Source organism: Equus przewalskii, chromosome 8, assembly GCF_037783145.1.
Source record: "Equus przewalskii isolate Varuska chromosome 8, EquPr2, whole genome shotgun sequence".
NCBI classification, from domain to species: domain Eukaryota; kingdom Metazoa; phylum Chordata; class Mammalia; order Perissodactyla; family Equidae; genus Equus; species Equus przewalskii.
Genome location: NC_091838.1, coordinates 17646449 through 17665509, shown reverse-complemented (window position 1 = coordinate 17665509; position 19061 = coordinate 17646449). Strand labels below are relative to the sequence as shown.

General features: G+C 43.3%; 1 protein-coding gene across 1 annotated transcript in view; it reads right to left on the bottom strand.

Annotated features, from left to right (window-relative positions):
• The window catches only part of CPA6 (carboxypeptidase A6), a 269776-nt gene extending 251560 nt beyond the window's left edge, over positions 1-18216 (bottom strand). The window contains exon 1 of the mRNA XM_070631515.1: positions 17483-18216. Coding sequence (XP_070487616.1) covers positions 17483-17598 — 116 coding nt within the window. The 5' untranslated portion in view covers positions 17599-18216. The remainder of the gene's footprint in view (positions 1-17482) is intronic.
• Between the last annotated feature and the right edge of the window lie 845 nt (positions 18217-19061).

The following is a 19061-nucleotide window of genomic DNA, read 5'->3' as shown; positions in this document are numbered from 1 at the left end:
AATCACCTGTAATGTTATCAGTTAGTCATAATAATCATTTAATATTTTGGGGCACTTTTTTCCCAGATATAGTTCACTATACCAGCCCTGGTGGTCTAGTGGTTAAGATTTGGTGCTCTCATCGCCACATCCTGGGTTTGTTTCCCGGTCATGGAACCACACCACCCATCTGTCGGTTGTCATACTGTAGCAGCTGTGTGTTGCTGTGATGCTGAAAGCTACACCACCCGTATTTCACATACCAGCAGGATTGCCCATGGTGGACAGGATTCAGCAGAGCTTGCAGACTAGACAGACTAGGAAGAAGGAGCTGGCCACTCGCTTCTGAAAAACTGAGCTGTGAAAACCCCATGCACAGCAGCGGAGCATTGTCTGATACAGTGCCAGAAGGGGAAAGGATGGCACAGAAAGACTAGGCAGGGATCTGCTCTGCTGTACACAGGTGCTAGGAGTCAGATTGACTGGACGGCACTAACAACAAATAGTTCACTATATCATATATAAGAAATTATAGTTACACTTGAGCTGTGAATACAGCTCTGTATCCTGTTTTCTGCCCATTTCATATTGTATCTCAAGCATTAAAAATTATTTGTAGACATTTACAAGGGGCACAAAACATTCCTTAATATGCACTGTAATTAACCTTTCTCTTATTGTTGAACATACAGGTAGCTTCCCACATGTTGACAGATAAATAAATTGGTGATAAATACCTTTCCATATACTCAAACTTTGCCTACATTTCAGATAATTCCATTAGGAAAGCTTCTCAGAAATGAAACTACAGAAAGTATTAATGCTGCAAATAGATTACATTTATTGAGTTTATATGTGTGAGGCTCCGTCCTAAGGACTTCACATATACGGACTAATTCAATATTAGTCCAGTTTTACTGATGAGAAAACTGAGGCAGAGAGAGATGAAGAAGTCCCTCCAAGGTCACCTAGCTAGAAAGTGGAGAAGCTGGGATGTGAACCCGGGCGGTCTGAGGATGGAGCTGGTTCTCCTAACCTTTCTGCTATGTGGGCTCTCAGATCACATGGGTAAACCTGATCCCAGCAGCTCATAAACACTGGACTCTGAAGGAATAGACCAGCTCATTGAACCCCTGCACACTACAGAAAGCAAGACCCAGAAAGATTAAGCGGCTTCCTAGAGTCGCACAGATAGCTAATCGTAGATCTAGAACTTACATTTCCTGACTCTTCAGCCTGTGATCCAAAAATTTGCTACTAAAGCCTGGCCAGGGAACCATAGCATCAGCAGCACCAGGGAGCCTGTTAAGAAATGCAGAGTCTCAGGCCCCACCCCAGCCCTCCTGACACTGAATCTGAATTGTTAACAAGATCCCCTGCTGATTCGTCAGCACATTAAAGTTCGAGAAGCTCTGGAAACACATTCTGTAAACTTGACAGATCTTTGTTTGGTGCTTTAATGGAAAATCTGCATATAAGCTGCCAGGATTGTGACAGCATGGAAAAAAGGTCCTTGTTTTTCGGAGTTAGTTAAAGCTTATATTACATTGAACCATAGGAAATTGCTATTACTTTAGATGAAGAACAGTCAAATACTGGCAGCTTATTGTGGTTCAACTTCAGTGGGTAGAGGGGTAATGACAATAAAACTTACAGTTTATTTGTAGTTTTAGTGAACTACAGTCTGTGTAGGGATTGGACTTGACGGAAGAATGACCAGTTCCTCCCCCTGAAGAGCGTAGTTTAGTCAGGAAAAACAATTAAACAGATAGCTATAATACAAAATGGTAAGTGCTACTGAAGGGCGTTCTGAGAGCTCAGGAGGAAGTTAAGTGATGTTCTGGAAGACAAATGCTATGGAAAACAATTATTTGCTTCTGTTAACAGCAAGAAAGATGAGCTTACAAACCTTAGCCAAATTATTAAATGGGTATCCTCATCAGCTGCTCAGAGCCTGATAAAACAAGTAGGTAAGGACAGAAGGTGTTCCACAAAGTACAGGAGATGGGAATTGCCACGTGAACTGTGAAAGCAATGACTGTGTTGTTCTTAATGGTGATAGAAGGCAAAGAAAGTTTCAGGTCTTACTACTTAGGGTGTGCTATTCTCATGGGCCCCAATTTAGCCATTTCTATTTTTCGAAGTTAATGGATATTTTTAGTTGGGTGAAATGAAGAAATGGCTTTCCACTGTACTATGAAATGAACAGAAGAATATTTCAAATAATTAATACTTACAGATATGATATGTTTTCCAGAAGCCATGCATAATAACTTTTAAATAAATTGTACAATATGTGTAAGAGTACGAAAGCTTTGTTAAATATTTACCATAAAAATTTTCAGTAAATCATTCTTTTAAGTACTCGCAATTTGCTATTATAGAAATGAGACTGGGTCATCATGTTGATTTTGCCTCTTTCCACTGGTTGGTTTAGAATGCTTAATTTGGGGAAAGTTGAAGCTTTGAATTCGCGATAATTTCACTTTACCATTTTATCTAACTTTTTTTTTATTAAGATCCCTTTCCTAGAAAGAACTAACCTACCAATAGCTGGGCCCATGGTGAGCTATTCATCCTGGAGTTAAATGCTGTCTATATAAGTTGCATTAAAGGAAAAAACAAACGCTTTTTCACATACAAAAAAGAGGCCAAGATGGTGGCAAGTCCTTTGGCACGTCACACGTGTTCTTGAGAAACTATGTATTAGTTTCACAACTGGGGAGTAATTCTCCAACCTTGGGACCTTCCTCTTGCTATTTCTCAGCTGGTCCTCATCACCTCCTACTTCGTCCATAACTCCTTAACTCAAGGCTTTCTAAGACTTCAAGCCTTTCTCATGGAGACCACCTGATATCACACAATTTGTCTGGATATTTACTGATTTTACTAAAGCTTGACTGTCGCTATGGGAAGCATGCTGAGCTCCAATCAGGAAATGCTGTAAGCCTGAGGACACTTTGAACCACACAGCGCTCTATTTGATCACTTCTGCTGTTCAGCTTTTTATTGTTAGCTCAAAGGCAGCCCACCTCTACTCTCCAGGGCCCTTCCGTTTCTGGGGTCCCTGGAGTTTATATGGCAATTTGAGTAGGGGAACTGAGTACAGGAATTGTAAGCGAACATATTCTTATTGCATCAAGACATCTAAAGAGTCAGAAAAAGATGGGCTAAAAGGAAGAACGTGGACAATAAAGTTCTGAGAGATCATTTAGAAGGCCTTTGATTCATAAAAATTATTCAAAGACTAGAGAAGATGTTAAACTCAACGTGAACTGATGATTAAGGCGTGCTCTATAATCTCAGATGAGTTCATAATGACAAAAAGGCAAGGATCACGTCCCTAAATCTGGTAAGAGGCAACGGCTGATACGCACGCTGGCCAGCTGGTGCCCATTGTGGCAGTATCCAGGAAAGAGCGGTTTAGCCTCCGAGATCTCTCCAAGGCAGAATGCTGCTCAGAGCAATTTTAGGAGCCTGCATAAGTAAAATGTCTGAGACCAAACGTGGATAATTGTGCAAATGACACCTGAAACACATCGAGCAGGCAGCCGTGACACGAGGAGGAGGAATACCGTGCTTAGGCACATGGGGGTGTTAGCTTTAGGGATCCCCCATTCCTCCTGCAGCCGCAAGGGGCAAATGGTTTCTATTTCTCACGACTTATTGATGAAATCTAGTCTGGCAAAACTGCCTGCAAATGTCAGCAGTTTGATTCATAATTAGTTTCCTTCCTTGCCTGCCTTCCTCTCTCCTTCCCTCCATCCATCTAAACTTTTGCTGAATACACTAGACACTATTTGGGGACTGAGAGAATACAGATAAGAATAAGATATAGCACCTTGCTCTCAACTTGCTTATAACTGCAAAGATAAGACATTCACAAACAACTATAATGCCCAGCAGCGTGTGCTGATGGTTATAAAGGACAGATGGAGTGCTGCAGGCTCTCAGTGGAGGCAGCAATCAGAGCTGATTGGTGGGATCAGGGAACTCTTGCTGGAGGAGTAGCGTTTAAAGTGGCTCATGAAAGGCAAGCAGGCGTGGAGGAGGGAGGGCTTCTCCAGAAACGTGTGTCACCTAGACAAAGGCAGAAAGGAAGGGAGTGGAGGTGATTTTAAGACGTTTCACAGTGTTAAGAGGAAGCAGAGGGCTATATGCAGGGGAGCAGCAGGAACACAGGGTGAGGGGCCACTCCCCTCAATGGCTCAACTCCAGCCATGTCACCTTGGCGCTTGTCCTCCACAGGGGTCCTCGAACTTTAGCTTCCATCACCAGGAGCGCTGGTTAAAGCCCTGGAGTTCCTGGGGGTCGGGGGGGGGGGGGGGAGGGCGTGGCCTGAGATTTAGCATTCTAACCAGTTCCCGGGAGATGCTGATACTGCTGGTCTGAGAACCACTGTCAGGGACATGCCACACAGGCTCCCACCCAACCTGCTGTTTCCTGTGGGGAAATTTATACCCTCAGATTGTCTCATGGCTCCTGGTCTCATTTCAGTCCTCTCTTCTCTTCTCTGGACACTCTATCCCCTTTTTATGCTTTATTTAGCTTCATAACCCTTATCAGAACTTAACACTATGGTTTATTAATTTCCTGTCATTCCATTAGAATGTAAGCTCCATGAGAGACTGCTTTATTTACTAGTGGCTAAAGCAGTGCTATGTGCCTAGCACCCAGATCCATGTATTCTTAGGCTTTAAAATAGTGTTGAGGGGCTGGCCCCGTGGTCGAGTGGTTAAGTTCGCGCGCTCCGCTGCAGGCGGCCCAGTGTTTCGTTGGTTCGAATCCTGGGCGCGGACATGGCACTGCTCATCAAACCACGCTGAGACAGCGTCCCATATGCCACAACTAGAAGGACCCACAACGAAGAATATACAACTATGTACTGGGGGGCTTTGGGGAGAAAAAGGAAAAAAAAAAATAAAATCTTTAAAATAGTGTTGAGGGGCCCGCCTGGTGGCTCAGCAGTTAAGTGCACATATTCCGCTTTGGCAGCCCGGGGTTTGCTGATTCGAATCCTGGGTGCGGACATGGCACTGCTTGGCAAGCCATGCTGTGGCAGGTGTCCCACATATAAAGTAGAGGAAGATGGTCATGGATGTGAGCTCAGGGCCAGTCTTCCTCAGCAAAAATGAGGAGGATTGGCAGCAGATGTTAGCTCAGGACTAATCTTCCTCAAAAAAAAAAAGATAGTGTTGGGCACATTGCAGGCACTCAATAAATAGCGTGGACAAAATGAGTGAGATAGTGTCTTAGAAAGAAGAGAGGCAGGTAAGGGATCTGTATAGTTTGAAGTAGAGAGGATGGAGGCCAAGATAACAGGTCAGATGCCACATCACCTCCATCTGATCAGTAAAGGAAAAGTTATATTTCTATGCTTCGATTAGTAAAAGTTTTGGGGTCAGGGTAGGAGGTAGGGAGGGTTAGGTCGACTAGGGGCTTGAAGTCATTGGAGAGTTTTTTGGAAGAGCTGTTGTGAAGAATGAACTACCTCAGCCAACTAGGATTCTAGGGAAAAAGAGAAAAAAGAAACCCTCATTTTAGGGAGAGGAAATAAGGCAGACTATGTTTCTCTCTGAAACACCAAAGTGGTTTTCCTGTCAGATATTATATTAAATGATTTTCTACTCGTCACCTGGAGTCATTTCCCTCTGCTTCCACACAGAGACCTGAAAATTTAGGGAACAGGCCTCCCCCATGTGTGCTCCTTTTCTGCCCTATAAGTCAAGGGCTGAGAATATTTTTTCAGTAGCAAGTTTCCAGCTACTCCAAATATCCTGCTACACGGGCCAGTCCCAAATGTCTCCAATCCTCCATATGTTTAGCAATTTTGATGCCAAATACATTGCTATCACAACATTGTACACACATTACAGACATTCCATGGAAACATGATTGATAGGATGTAATAGGACCCCAACCATATCTTATCAGAAACCTTGTGTCTTCACTGCGTTCACAAAAATCACAAAAAAGAACTAGTAGACATTTAGGTTATTCATGAATTAGTCTGATAAGAAGAGGACAATCTGAAAGGTAGATGGAGATGAAAATACAGCAAATGAGGTCACATGTGCAAATGGTTACAGTTTCTGTAGATGCAAAAATACACCAGCATTCTCATCTGGTGACAAAACGTGTGATCCTGTAGAAGGTTCATTCATTAGCAGTTGGTAATACAAGACTGAAATGCTATAAAAATACATGATGTGTGTGTTAAGAAAACAAAGGTTGAGAAAGAGCAGGAAGGGGTTGTGTTGACCTAATATATTTGTATTTTCATTTGTTTTTTCCAGTTTAGATCATTGGATTAAAACATAAGCCCCCAGGAAGCAGAGACACTGCCACTGTCTGTACTCTGAAGATTCCTAACCCTACCTGGGGATAAGGAATGATGGTCAGTAGGTCGTCATTGGTACTCTGGGTACTTGGTCAGTAAGTTTCACGGAATGAGGGAGGATGGGAGGACTGGAAAGATGGAAGAGGAGATGGTACCTTTGGTTCTCAGGTAACTGACAGGAGAGAAGGGAGGCCCATTCGTTTGGTTAAGACGACACTAAGATGTTTTCTCAGATCTTTTACTTAATTCCCCAGGAAGATAGACGGTAATGGAAAGGTAATCAATTTTGTAACGGGATGTGTCTACATGACAGCCTTTCCAACTAATGTTGGACAGAATAATTTACCTAATATAATACCTTATATTATATTATGATTTACAAAGTACTTTATCCTTTCCTTCAATGCTAGAGAAATGCAAATTAGTGGCAGCCTTTTCCTACCTATTTTTTCTTCCGTTGCTGTTTCATTTCTGTCCTATTTCATTTTGAGCTCCAGAAATTGCTTTAACACAAATCTTCAGAGCTAAACACATATTCTATGTGCTTTCAATAACAGCTTGGTTTCTCTACTAGCCAGGGTCCCAGCAGAAACAGAATGCTACTCAGATGATTCAGCTGAAGAGACTTTAATAAAGGGACTATTTACAGAGATGTGGGCAGGGAAAGGGAACAGACAAGGGATGCTGAAGCACCCAGAGATTAGTGATTCCTGGGCCTGAAGGGACAAAGGAAGGAAGGAAATTACACTCCTGGAGGGCAGAGAGAGCTGGCCCTTGAAGGAGGGGCTGCCCAGCAGGAGCCATTATTGTGGAGGCTAACAGCTACTATTGGGACTGTGGCACAGAAACCAGGAAGGAGGGACAGAAATACCCCTAGCTTTCTCTCCTCCTGCCCTCCATTCTTCTGCTGGGGAAGGGAGCCAGACACAGGCCACAGAGGCCAACCTTGCAGGCACAGAGAAGAGAAAGGCAGAGAAGGGATAGGGAGATTTCTGACATTAAGCTTAATTGACTTGCTTTTTGGCTTCCTGAGGGCTTATTTAAAGATATGTCCTCACTCTTTTGTGAAGTTGTAATAGGTTAAACTGTGAATGGTGGCGTGTTCCAGGCAACATGAGGCAACATGGAATGATCCTCAGGAAAATCATGGAGCTGGGTTCATGACTACAGACTCATCTCTACCATTGCTGGACCCTCAGGAATGCTTGGTGGTCCTTCTGAAAGTTCAAATCATTTCCCTCAGGAACAGTTTTTAAATTTATTTATTTATATTGGCTCCTGAGCCCACATCTGCTGCCAATCTTTTTTTTTTTTTTTTCCTTCTTCTTCTCCCCAACCCCCTCAGTACACAGTTGTATATTCTAGTTGTGGTCCTTCTGGCTGTGCTATGTGGGACACCGCCTCAGCATGGCCTGATGAGTGGTGCCAGGTCCACGCCCAGGATCCGAACCGGCAAAACCCTGGGCCAAAGAAGTGGAGTGTGCAAACTTAACCACTGGGCCACAGGGCCAGCCCCTTCAGGAACATTTTATATTTAAATCATCTCCCTTTTTATCAGGTTCCCTGTCCATTATCTCTTCATAGGGCCTGGACCTTTCCTCCTCCTTTACAGAGAAAAGAGATGCCAGCTAGCTTTCTGTCTCTTCAGAGATCTAACTCCATCACTCTCCTCCTTTATCTCTAGTCTCTCCCTCTTTTCTTATTCCTACTACCTGGCACAAAATATGGCCATATCTGTAATATTTCAAGAAGTAAAAAGAAAATAACAAAACCCTTCTTCAACTCTAGTTACTGATTCTCCACCTCCGTCACCATCTTTCTTTCATGGATAAACTTCTTGAAATTATGGTCTACGCTTGCTGCTAGTCTCCTCACATCTCATTCGTTCCTCAACCTACCATGGTCTAGTTTTCACTCACCAACCTGCCAAAAGCACCTTTGATGGCAAATGATTTTGTTAATGGCCAAACCAATGGGTATGACTTTGCAGAACTTGATGTGACTGACCTCTCCTTTTTTGGATGTCTTATTTTCCTTTAACTGACATTTCCTAGGTTTCTTATTCTCTTCCTAGGCCTTTCTACTAGTTTATTCTCTGGCTTTTCCCATCTGTTCTATTCAAGTTTTGGTTATTCTTTTCAAGTAATGAGTGCTTCCTGGGTGCTCCATTCTACACCCAAGGTTTCAAGAAATTCTCTTTACACATCAGTTATTGGAATCTATTTCACATTCTAGATCTTTCTCTTGGGCTTCAGATCCACCTAGCCAATTGTGCACTTTATGGGCACCTCAAACAAGGGATATCTGAAAAAGTACTTACTTTCTCTGCAAAGAGCCCAGTCCTGTCACCCAATCCTGAGCATCACTTTACACTACTTTCTCTTTCTTCTCTCCATTTGGTTACCTAATTGTGAAAATCTACCTCCTAAATCTCTCTTTAACTGGTTACCTCCTTTCCTTCGATTGTCACTGCCATAAGCCAGGTGCTAGCTTGGCCCAGGCTCTCGTGTATTACCATGATCACCACAACATCCCAGTCTTCTTGCCTCCAAATCTTCAGCCCCCAAGGTTCGCCTTCTCAAGGATGGTCAAGGGAGCTTTCTTAAAAACAACAACAAAACCTAATCATCTAAATTCCCTGCTTAAAATTTTTCACTAGCACCCTCTTACCTTTGGGAGAATCCAGAACTTCATGTTATGGGGCTTAAGGTACTTCATGACCTTGAAGTCTTACCTCACCTCTCATTACTCCCACCAAGAGAATACCCTTTATTTTATCCATACTTCATTGCTCTGATTTTCTAGACTTGACCAAGCTTTCTCACCTGTACAGTCATGCACTGCATAATGATGCTTTGGTCAATGATGGACTGCATATAATGGTGTCCCATAAGATTAGTACCATATAGCTTACATGTGTAGTAGGCCGTACCATCCATGTTTGTGTAAGTACTGTAGGAGAGGAAGAAATCTTCCTCTGACCTTCTAGGTTCTTCTGGCTGGTCTAAGAAATTGATATGAGACTAACAGAAGAAAAACAAAAGTTTAATAAGATTTATACATGAGAGAAACCCAGGAAAACCAAATAACTTGCCAAAATGGCCAAAGCCCTCCTCACCTTAAATACTATCCTTAGCTAAAGACAAAAGAAGATGTTGGGGTAGAGAGAGTCAGGGACTTCAAAGGGAAGCAAGGCAATTCATAGGTAGGTGAAAAGGAGCAAACATTTGGAAAACAAGTGTTTGGCCACACAGAAACAGAAGAATACAGAGGGGAGCCCAATAAACAGACTTTTCTAGGTTCCTCTCTGTCTACCACCTGGTTCATGTTATGCTAAGGTGATAGCTTGATTCCTGAGACAGGTTTTTTTAATCTGAATTCTTTTAGGCAGTTAAGGGGGAGGTAACAAGAAAAACTTCGAGTCTTTTGTTTTTTAAAAAATAATCAGCCTGAAATTATTCTCATGTTAAAGAGACACATTTTGAGGTGGCAAATTTTGTTCCCCTTTAGTATTTTCTATGATGTTCACACAACAAAATTGTCTCAAGACACATTTCTGAAAATGTATCTCCATCGTTAGACAATGCATGACTGCAGCTCTTGGCACAGGCAATATATTCCCTGTGTCTGGAAAGCCTTAACCTGATTTCTACTTGTTCCTTCTGACTGAGATAGGGGCCGTGTTCTTTGAGCACCAACCATTTAAAAGAAACTGTAAAATACCCTGCGTATTTAATAATCCACTCAAATTCCTGTTTGTCTTTGAAGACTCACGTTGCGATCAAGAAGCCTTCTTTGACTTCTCTCCACCCTTCAGTCTGGATTACGTGACCCTCTCCGGCACTCACTGGCACCAAGGGTCTTCTCTGGAGGGCACAGTGATCCCAGAGTTGGAATTGTTTGTTTACTTGCCTGAGTTACTCATTACACTGTGCACATGGATTGCCCTTCTATCTCTGCTGTCCCAGACTAGCAGAGGGCAGGTACCCTACAAATATTTATAGAAGTGAAATTAAATCCTCCCTCAGTAAACACTGCTCAGCCTTGCCAAATCATTTTACTTCATCCCCAACAACTCTAGGGAATAGGAAACAGTAAGAAGATTCCTGGATTCACCAAAGATAGTGTTGTCAACTGTAAAGAATGCTGTGAACTCAGCTGACCTGGGTTTTAGTCCTAACTCTACCACCAGCTCTGCAAATCCTTTTGCCTTTTGGGAGTTTTGCTTCCTTATTTGTTAAATAAAGAGATTGGACTGTGATTTCTGTCTCCTTCAGTTCTGACACTCTGTGACTGAAAGAGACCATTTACAGAATAAAAATGCACACTTTAAATCAGCTTGAGGTACAAAATTCTAAAAGCCTATTAGGATGCATTGTTTCTTCAGGAGAACCAAGTGGAGGGGAGAATGGGTTGATAATCGTTAACTATCAGAGTGACCACTGAGAGACAGATTACTAGTTATATCTCAGTATGTTGTCCCAGATCTGCCCCACCCTGTCCTGGCTAAAGATATTATTTCACAGCCTCCCTTGCAGCTAAGGCCATCTAACTGATTATGGCCAGTAGGAAGTGATATTTGAACTTCTGGACTGTGCTCTTAAGGGAAAGTAGAGTGACTATTCCTTTCCACTTTCCTGTTGGCTGGCAAGACCTAGAAGGTTCCTTCTTGAACCACATTTGCAAGTTGAGTGTTGAGCATGGCAGAAGTATAGGACAGAGGGAATCTGGGTCTTTGGTACCACCAACTATACCTGCTCTGGATTTTTATGAGAGAGAAAAAAATTTCTTGTTTAATTAATTAATTTAATAAATCCCATTAAGTTTTGGGATTCTTTCTTAAAGCAAAAAAGACAAAAACAAAACAATCTTCTAGTATCCTTTATAATATAGACACTAAAATAAGAAAATGTTTTACTATTTTCAAAGCACACTGAAAAAAAAGAAAAATGGTAATTTTGTTAACGAAAACCACTTAGAAGTTTGCTTCAACCTTTAATAAAATAATTAATTTTTAGGAAATTTACTACCCAGAACAAGATCCTAAAGCTTCATATTCTGCATTCCACTTTATCATAAAGAAGCTATTGCCCAGAGACAGACTGAGAAGGCATTTATTTGGCAAAGCAAATCCTAATCCTATAAACCAGTTATCTACTGATTGATCATAATGAAGACTCTAAAACAAGTCACCAAAAGAGTTTTTTTTTGTTCAGTAATCCCGTTTATGGTGACAGATAAACATGTAATGCTTTTGTGGCTCTCACAATATAAGCTGTGAAGTTCTGAAACATTAACATCCTTCACTGCTTTCCAGGGGGCGGAAGTGATTACGCTTAATGGTATTCCCCAGAAAGTATGGAGGCGCCATAAAATAAAGGCTCCATTATCAGATCAGGCTCCAAGGAGAAAGTGGCCCAGAAGCATTTGAAACACTCCTCCTTCCGCTAGCTCAGTGGCAGAGGGAATGCTGGTCCCCATGGAGCACAGTCTGCCTGTGAGCTCAGGTCAGAGGAGTAGAGGCTGCAGCACCGCACGTCTTGAACAAGCCAAGCAGGAGGCGCCAACTCACAGAACACTCCACAGGGAAGAAAGCTTTGGTATAATCAGTTGACAAACAGACAGCACTTAGGGGTTGCACTTTGAGCTAGTGCGTAAGGAAAACTAAAAATATTCTACCATTAATAAGGGCCAAGAGCTAAAAAAAAAAATAAACAAAAAACAAAAACACCTTCCAGAGGCACTGGAGAACAATTCCATTAACCACACACTGACTTGTGGGGGAAAGGTTTAATACCAACCTTAGAACCCAGCATACATCCTTCATAGTTCCTAATGCCCAAACCTACATCTATCTATAGCTCACACATTTCAACCTATCTTTCATGATTTGAGATGGCTTCTCCTTGCTTTAGGCTCTTATTATGCATTGGGCCTTCCTGCTTTGCTTGTTAAAGATCAGCAATACTGAGCTCTCTATTTCTTCGATCTGACTACAGAGGGTTTTGGGGGCTGAGGAAGAGTGAAAGAGAGGCAGGAGAACCAGAGAGCCTGATTATAGGGGCCTTGAAAGCCAGGCAGAGGATTCTGGATTTGATGTAGTTGGCAATAGGAAGCCAAAGTAGCTCTTTGAGCAAAGGTATAATATAACAAGAGTCTTATTTTAGTAAGACCATCAGTATGAGCAAGGACTAGAGAATGGCGGCTCAGTTAGGAGAAAACTACCTTAACCTAGGCTGAGATAAACAAGTGCTGATTAAGGCTGGTGGCTGTAACAAGACAGAGAGGAGAGGACAAAAAGGATACTTTTTACAGAAATGGAAGGAATAAGAGATAAGTTTGCTCCTTAAGAATGAAATAAGAGGGTAGTTGAAGACTTGAAGTAAAGCTCATTAAGGAAGCAAACAGAGTGAAGAGTAAAAAGGCTGAACCCACAATTTACCATCCAAATCAGGACCTTGCTCAGACTGAAAGGGGCATCGCCGATTACTCCACCAGAACAGCAGGTGCAAAATGGGATGGTCCCTGGCAAAGCGGCCATTCTTGGGCAAATGGAGATGTACAGCCATCCTGTCTGAAAAGGACTTTCACTGCCAACATCGACGATAACTCCCAGATTCATATGACCGGCTTGATCTCTTGTACTCTAGTCCCAGGGTTCCGAAAGCTTGGAGCATTAAAGGAAGCCACCATCAGAGGAAGAAAAAAAGAGTTAAAAGCTGCTGTTGCGAGACAGAGGGGAACAGCCAGAGAGGTGAAGTGGAAAACAAATGCCATCTCCCTGAAGTCGAATCTGTTCTACTGAGTCAGTGTATTTCTCACAGGCCTCCTCTCTTCAGTATGTCACACCTCAATTTGGGGCCTCTTTGCTTACAGGATTGAGGACCAAACTGCCTTTTTTTTTTTTTTTTTTAACAAAATCTTATTTCCTTCAAGTCTAATTTCTGAATCTCCATACCTCATTTCCATGGATGACTAGTGAACTTGACAAATGACTGGGGAGTGGGGGTTGGCAGGTGAAGGACAGGGGGTAGGGGCGTGGGTACAGCATGGACACTGACTAAGCAGATGCACCAGCTGGCTGGCTGTCACCAGCCCTGCACAGAGCTGTGGTCATGGGAAACGGCTGAGTCATTGGAGCTGCTCTCCTGAGAAAGCGGAGGGGAAGAAATTGTCCTGAGACACGAAAGGAGTCTTCAACAAATGCAGGGCTGGGGGAGGAAGGAGGGGTCCATGAGGCCTCTGCAGGCAGATCCAATGCCAGTGGGTTCAAGTCCCAAGCAGCAGCCCTGGTGGCTGGAAGTCAGTCCCCTGTCCACCCCAAGCTGAGATACAGGAACACTGGGTGACCAGAATAGGTGAGGCCTCGGAAGGGATTTCCACCCCTCCCTTCTCTGTTCATTGAGCTCTCTTATCCATCCTCGTAGTAGTCCACTCATCCTATGCAGCACTTATACAGTGTGTGCTAATGGGCTATTTTCTGTACTACACTGCAAGCTATCAGGGGCTTTGGCACAAGTAGGCATTCATAATGATGTTTGGTTGAAGGCACACACTCATGGCCACTTCCTGTGCTACTTTTTTTGGTGACAATCTAAAGTTCCTCCATCTTCCACTTTTCTATCCCTTATGGTCTCTGCCTGCCTTTCTAATAATGACTTACCATCGGTGACTCATTGTCCCTCTAGGGAGGGTAACCATAACCTCATTAAACTCTTAACCTACATAATCTACACTTTTCCTTTATTATCCTGAAACTATTAATTCCCCAAACAACATTAAATATTCAGTTTTTCTTAAAAACAATTCCTTCCTATACCCGAATGGGGGCAGAGTGAGGAGTCTGTGGAGTCAGGCAGAGGTGGTTTAGAATCCCAACTGTGCCCTCACAGCAACCCTGCGTTAGCTAGCTCTGAACTTGGGTTACACTGTCTGTACCTTGTTTAGCTTACCTGTAAAATGAGGATACCAAAAACTGCATAAGATTGCTAAGGAAATTATTAATATTTTTATAAACGTTTATAGTATTGGTCTTAGTAAGTACTTAACAGGGTGGTAAAATAGCTAAGTGCCAAGAACCACGCGATACCCACGCTACTGCATTTATCCTCACAACAACTTGGCGAGGAAGCTTCTAATATTGTCTCCGTGTCCCAGATAAGGATACTGAGGCTCAGAGAAGTTAAGGAACTTGGCCAAGGTAACAGAGCTAATAAGTGTGGGCAAGCAGAAATTGAACCCCAGGCAGTTGAACTTCAAGACTTATAAACATTATACTACACGGACTGGCATGAAGGAGGCACTGAACAAGCAGTTCTCAAAAAAAAAAAAAAAAAAAAAAAAAACCCAAAGCCACTTTAGTTCTTCAGCATTGCCAGGATTTATTGCTTCATTATCTTAAATTCCTAAACATCACTAAAAATAAAATAAAAATTAAAATCGACCCTAATTTCATGTGATGCAGAAGGTCCTCATTGTTTTGCCCTCAATATCACAGGATAGTAAATAAGTAGGTCTGCTTCCAAGAATACGGGAGATGAGGGAAGAGGAGAGAACAGAGTGATGCTGGCCTGTGTAGGAGTCTCACTCTGACTGATGTTTATCACTGAAATGTCTGACTTCATCTCTAGCCCTGCCCTCGAAGCCCTCTGACAGTATGGTATCAATGAATATTATTCGAAGTCAACTTATTTTCCACACTTCCCTTTATTCCATTTCTGTGTATTTTTAAATCTCCCTTGTAAACGTGGAATTTAACATAGTTATTCGAAGCAGTATCAGCTTTTGTAACAAGATTTTCCTTGCAGTCTCTCTACAATTTTTTTTTGGAGACACTTAAATTACTTATTTACTAAGCATCTATTATCCAATTGGCACTACACAGTTGTTACCAGTTTACATAGAAAGAAGGCTGAGCTGCTCTCAGGAGGCATGCTGGTCTGCCCTGAGTGTCTATTTTTTATTCATGCACAGAGTCCCACAAATGATAATCACATATTAGAATCATCCAAGACCAACAAAAAGATTTTTATAAAAATGCAAGCGATGGCTGCTCCATAAGTATTAGCAACAAAATGAAAACAAATCACTTAAGGGATAAAAATGAGGTGGTTTAGAATTATAACTTTGGATGAGCAGCAAAAATAATGCCAAGTACTATTCTAGCATGCCTTCCCCTCAGGTTCTTGTTCGCTGAAGGGTTAGACTCCCAGGAAGTAGTTCCTGAGTAGATACAGCCAAATAATCCCAAACCTAAGCAGCATGTCTGTCTTTGGTGATAAGACAATGACGTCTAATGAAGGTGAGTTAAAATCCCCCATTTTTGATGGTGAGTGGGCTCAGAAATATTTCTGGCTTTAAAGAAGCTCTAGGCTTCTGCTGTGAAGGCTCCCCTTCAGTTTCTCATTATTTCATCTTTTTTTCTTCCACCTTTCAGACATCTGGTAATTTATGCATTTGGGACTAACCTATTATGTAGCAGCCAAAGAGGAAACGGCCACGACTACTTTCAGTGCAGAACAACAGAAAAGGTAGCGCAACTTCCTCCAGAAAGGGGCCAGTCACTGCAAATTCTATAGGAAAAAGGCGCCGCCATCGGCTTCATTACCTCTGCTAACTGGTGCTTAGGAAAGGGCGCACACCTGCTCAGCTGAAGCCAGCCTGGTACCTTGTCATCGAGGAGCGCCACACACTAAAATAATCGTGGACAGGGCCACAGCTGAGTGGAGGAGAGGTCCTGCGTCACACGATGTGTCCAAATCTGTGATCTACATTCCTCACACGGCCCGACGTCCTCCACAACCTCAGCCTGCACCATTGGTCATTAAACGCAGCTTCCTTACCCACATCTTCAAGGCGGTGACAAATGACAGGATGTAAGCCTGGACCATGTGTCTGAAGCAGCCCTCAGAGGTTAACTCCTTTCTGTTTCTCTGGAGAAAACCGGAGTAAAAAAATTGGGGGATTTTTTTTTTTTTTTTACTATCTCTAGCCCTTATCTCAGCCAATGCCTCCACCCCTATCCTGTACCCCCTAAAACTGAGGATATGTTTTTAAGTTTCCTCTGGAAGCACTGTCTTCAGGGAGCTCTAAAAGCAGAGCCCAGACTCTTCAGAGGAGAAACGGAAACAGTTCTCTCTTCCAGGGTCACACTTACAAATTCTTCTCTACACTATTCCTAGAATGAACAACTTTGCTATAAAAGTTGACCAGGCACTGCCTGGTCATAATCCAGATCCGTACGAAAGCTTTCCTCAACTGGTAATTACTGAATGGATAGTAGACTATTTAAAAAAATTTAAGACACTAGTTTTCCTCCTCTGTAGAAAGGAATTGAACTACAGGACCTATTTAAGGTTCTCTCAGCTTTAAAATGCAAGAGAGCCAAAATTTCCAGATTCGAAGAACGACCCTCACAAACGTGAGCAAGGCACGTGCTATATATTCCACAGCAAGCCTTCAGCATCCTAAGACCTGCAGAGTCACACACTGCTTCCTACGCAGCCCTGTGCCTGCTTCTGAAAGGCAAACACAAAGCGTGGTAACCTACAGAGGGGGACGAAATGAATTGTTTTTCCCTTGGGTGTTTTTTCCTTCAGCAAAATACCCATAATTTTACAGTTGGCTACTTTTATTCTGCTTTTTTTGGATTGACTCATTTGTATCCCTCAGGTTTGAAAATCTTTCTAATAACTACCTAATAATCACTCTGTAGGCTAACAAGCACTTAAAAAAAATCACACTTAGTTTTTAATCACTGGTGAATTTCAACCCACTGTTCCTGCAGACAATTCCAAAGGAGAAGCTTTAGTTTTTAGGTCATAATTCACGTGGTACAACAGCATTCTTCCAGCCCAGCATCAACCAAGACAAATACTGCAAATAGTGGCTGTGGCTACTCCAAAGACAGAACCCCATTCACCCCTGATCCACAGCTGAGGTTGGCGCCCTATAAGTACGAGAAGCTAGACTTGCGCCCACTATATTCTCTCAGTGAACTGACCACAGAGCTGGGAGCTGTGTGCACATTTTATTTTAGGTGACCAGGAAAGTGTACAGATTCACACAGAGACCACAGACCAGAAAAAGGAGGCGCGATCAGGAGCAAACCAGCCCCCTCATCAACTCAAAAGCCGTGCCGGGCAAGAAAATCCCTCCACTTACCCAGCATAGCGGTTGCTATAAAGGTGGCTGTGCCCTGGTTGCAGAATCTTCAAGAAGAGCAAGCAAAGAGGCAGAGCAGCAGCTGTCCGGCTCCTGGGCTCCCTGAGGAACTTCATCGTGTTACAGTGAGAGGAGCTGAAAGTTACGGCAGTCACCCGAGGCTGGAGGGGGCTGCTGCACCCCCTCCACACGCGCTCACGTTCTCTGGGAGGGTGTGGGGGAGAAGAGTTGGGAGTGAGCAAAATGTGACACTTCTTTCCAGCCACGGGAAAAAGCGTTTCAGCAGCCAAGGAAGGGAAGTTGCTCTGAAGACTTCGTCTTGGGACGAGAAGCAGCAGCACACGCAGCCCAGCCTCCGAGGCTGCTCCTTCATCAGGCTCCCCCAGAAGGGGCTGGGCCTCCCCTCTGCTGACTCACGGCAGGGCTTCCCTGGGTGCTGCTCCCTTTGGCTAACTCTTCTCTGTTTTGTTTCTCTTCTTTTGCTTTCCAACTTTAGGCCCTTCACTTTTTTTGGATAAGCTTTCTCCTTCTATTATCTTCTACAGCAGAGGACCCTATCCTAATTGCAAATGATTTGTTTGAGGGTGATTTAAACACGCAGGCATAGAACATTCCAGGCTTAATGTTTTGATCTACTGTGATAAATTCCTACACGGATTCCACATCCTGCAATGCTCAGGAATAGTCTTGATGAGCACGTACACAGGGCTACGCTGGGGCACCTGGGTATGGACAGCCAGCCTCAGTCCCGCTCCTACCTATAGGCGGAAGGGATAGTCGGCTCACGGAGCCTCAGGGAGCTCTCCGTGTGCATTCCACACCAGCAGCATCCACACCTGCGGCTATTTCACAGGTTCTTCTAGGGAACAGGAGGCCTCCCCATGCTTTACCCCCTCTGCTGCACATTTGGAATCATTTAGGGAGCCAGACCATTTAAATCAGAATTCCTGGGGTGGGATCCGTAGTTTCAAAAGTTCCTCAGGTGATTCCAACGCTCACGCTGGGCTAGCACGGGGCTTCTTTAACGTGTATACAAACCACCTGAGGATCTGGTGAAACTACAGCTTCTGAGGCAGTAGGTTGGGGCTGGGCTTGAGGTTCTGCCTTTCTAACAAGCTTCCAGGCGATGCTCATGCTGCTGATCCTCCAGCCACACTTTGAGTAGCTAGGCTTTACTCTAGAATGAGGTCTGCTGCTTCTCTCTCTCTGAAAACCAGGAGTGGAGGGAAATCTTGGAGCAAAGCATTTCTGTCTTGTTTTTCCCACGCTGGTGATGAAGAGGCTTCTTTGCATCCACTTATACCCCAGTACACCAGAAAACCCATTTTAGGGGGATATGCTTTGCTCTAGTAAGTAAGAACATTGTTATCTAGGGTGCCTCTTGTTACCCCTCATGCCACAGCCTGGTCTTGCTCTGGGAGAGAGTGAGGCAACATCTCTCCATCACTCTCACTCTTTTACTTTTCAAATTTCCTCAAGAGTCGTAGCCAAGAACTCCTGTACCCTCCGATATTATAGTCAGAGCACCTGTTAGAAGAGAAAGCACCAAATCTCTCCCTCTGTTATCTACCTGGGGAGT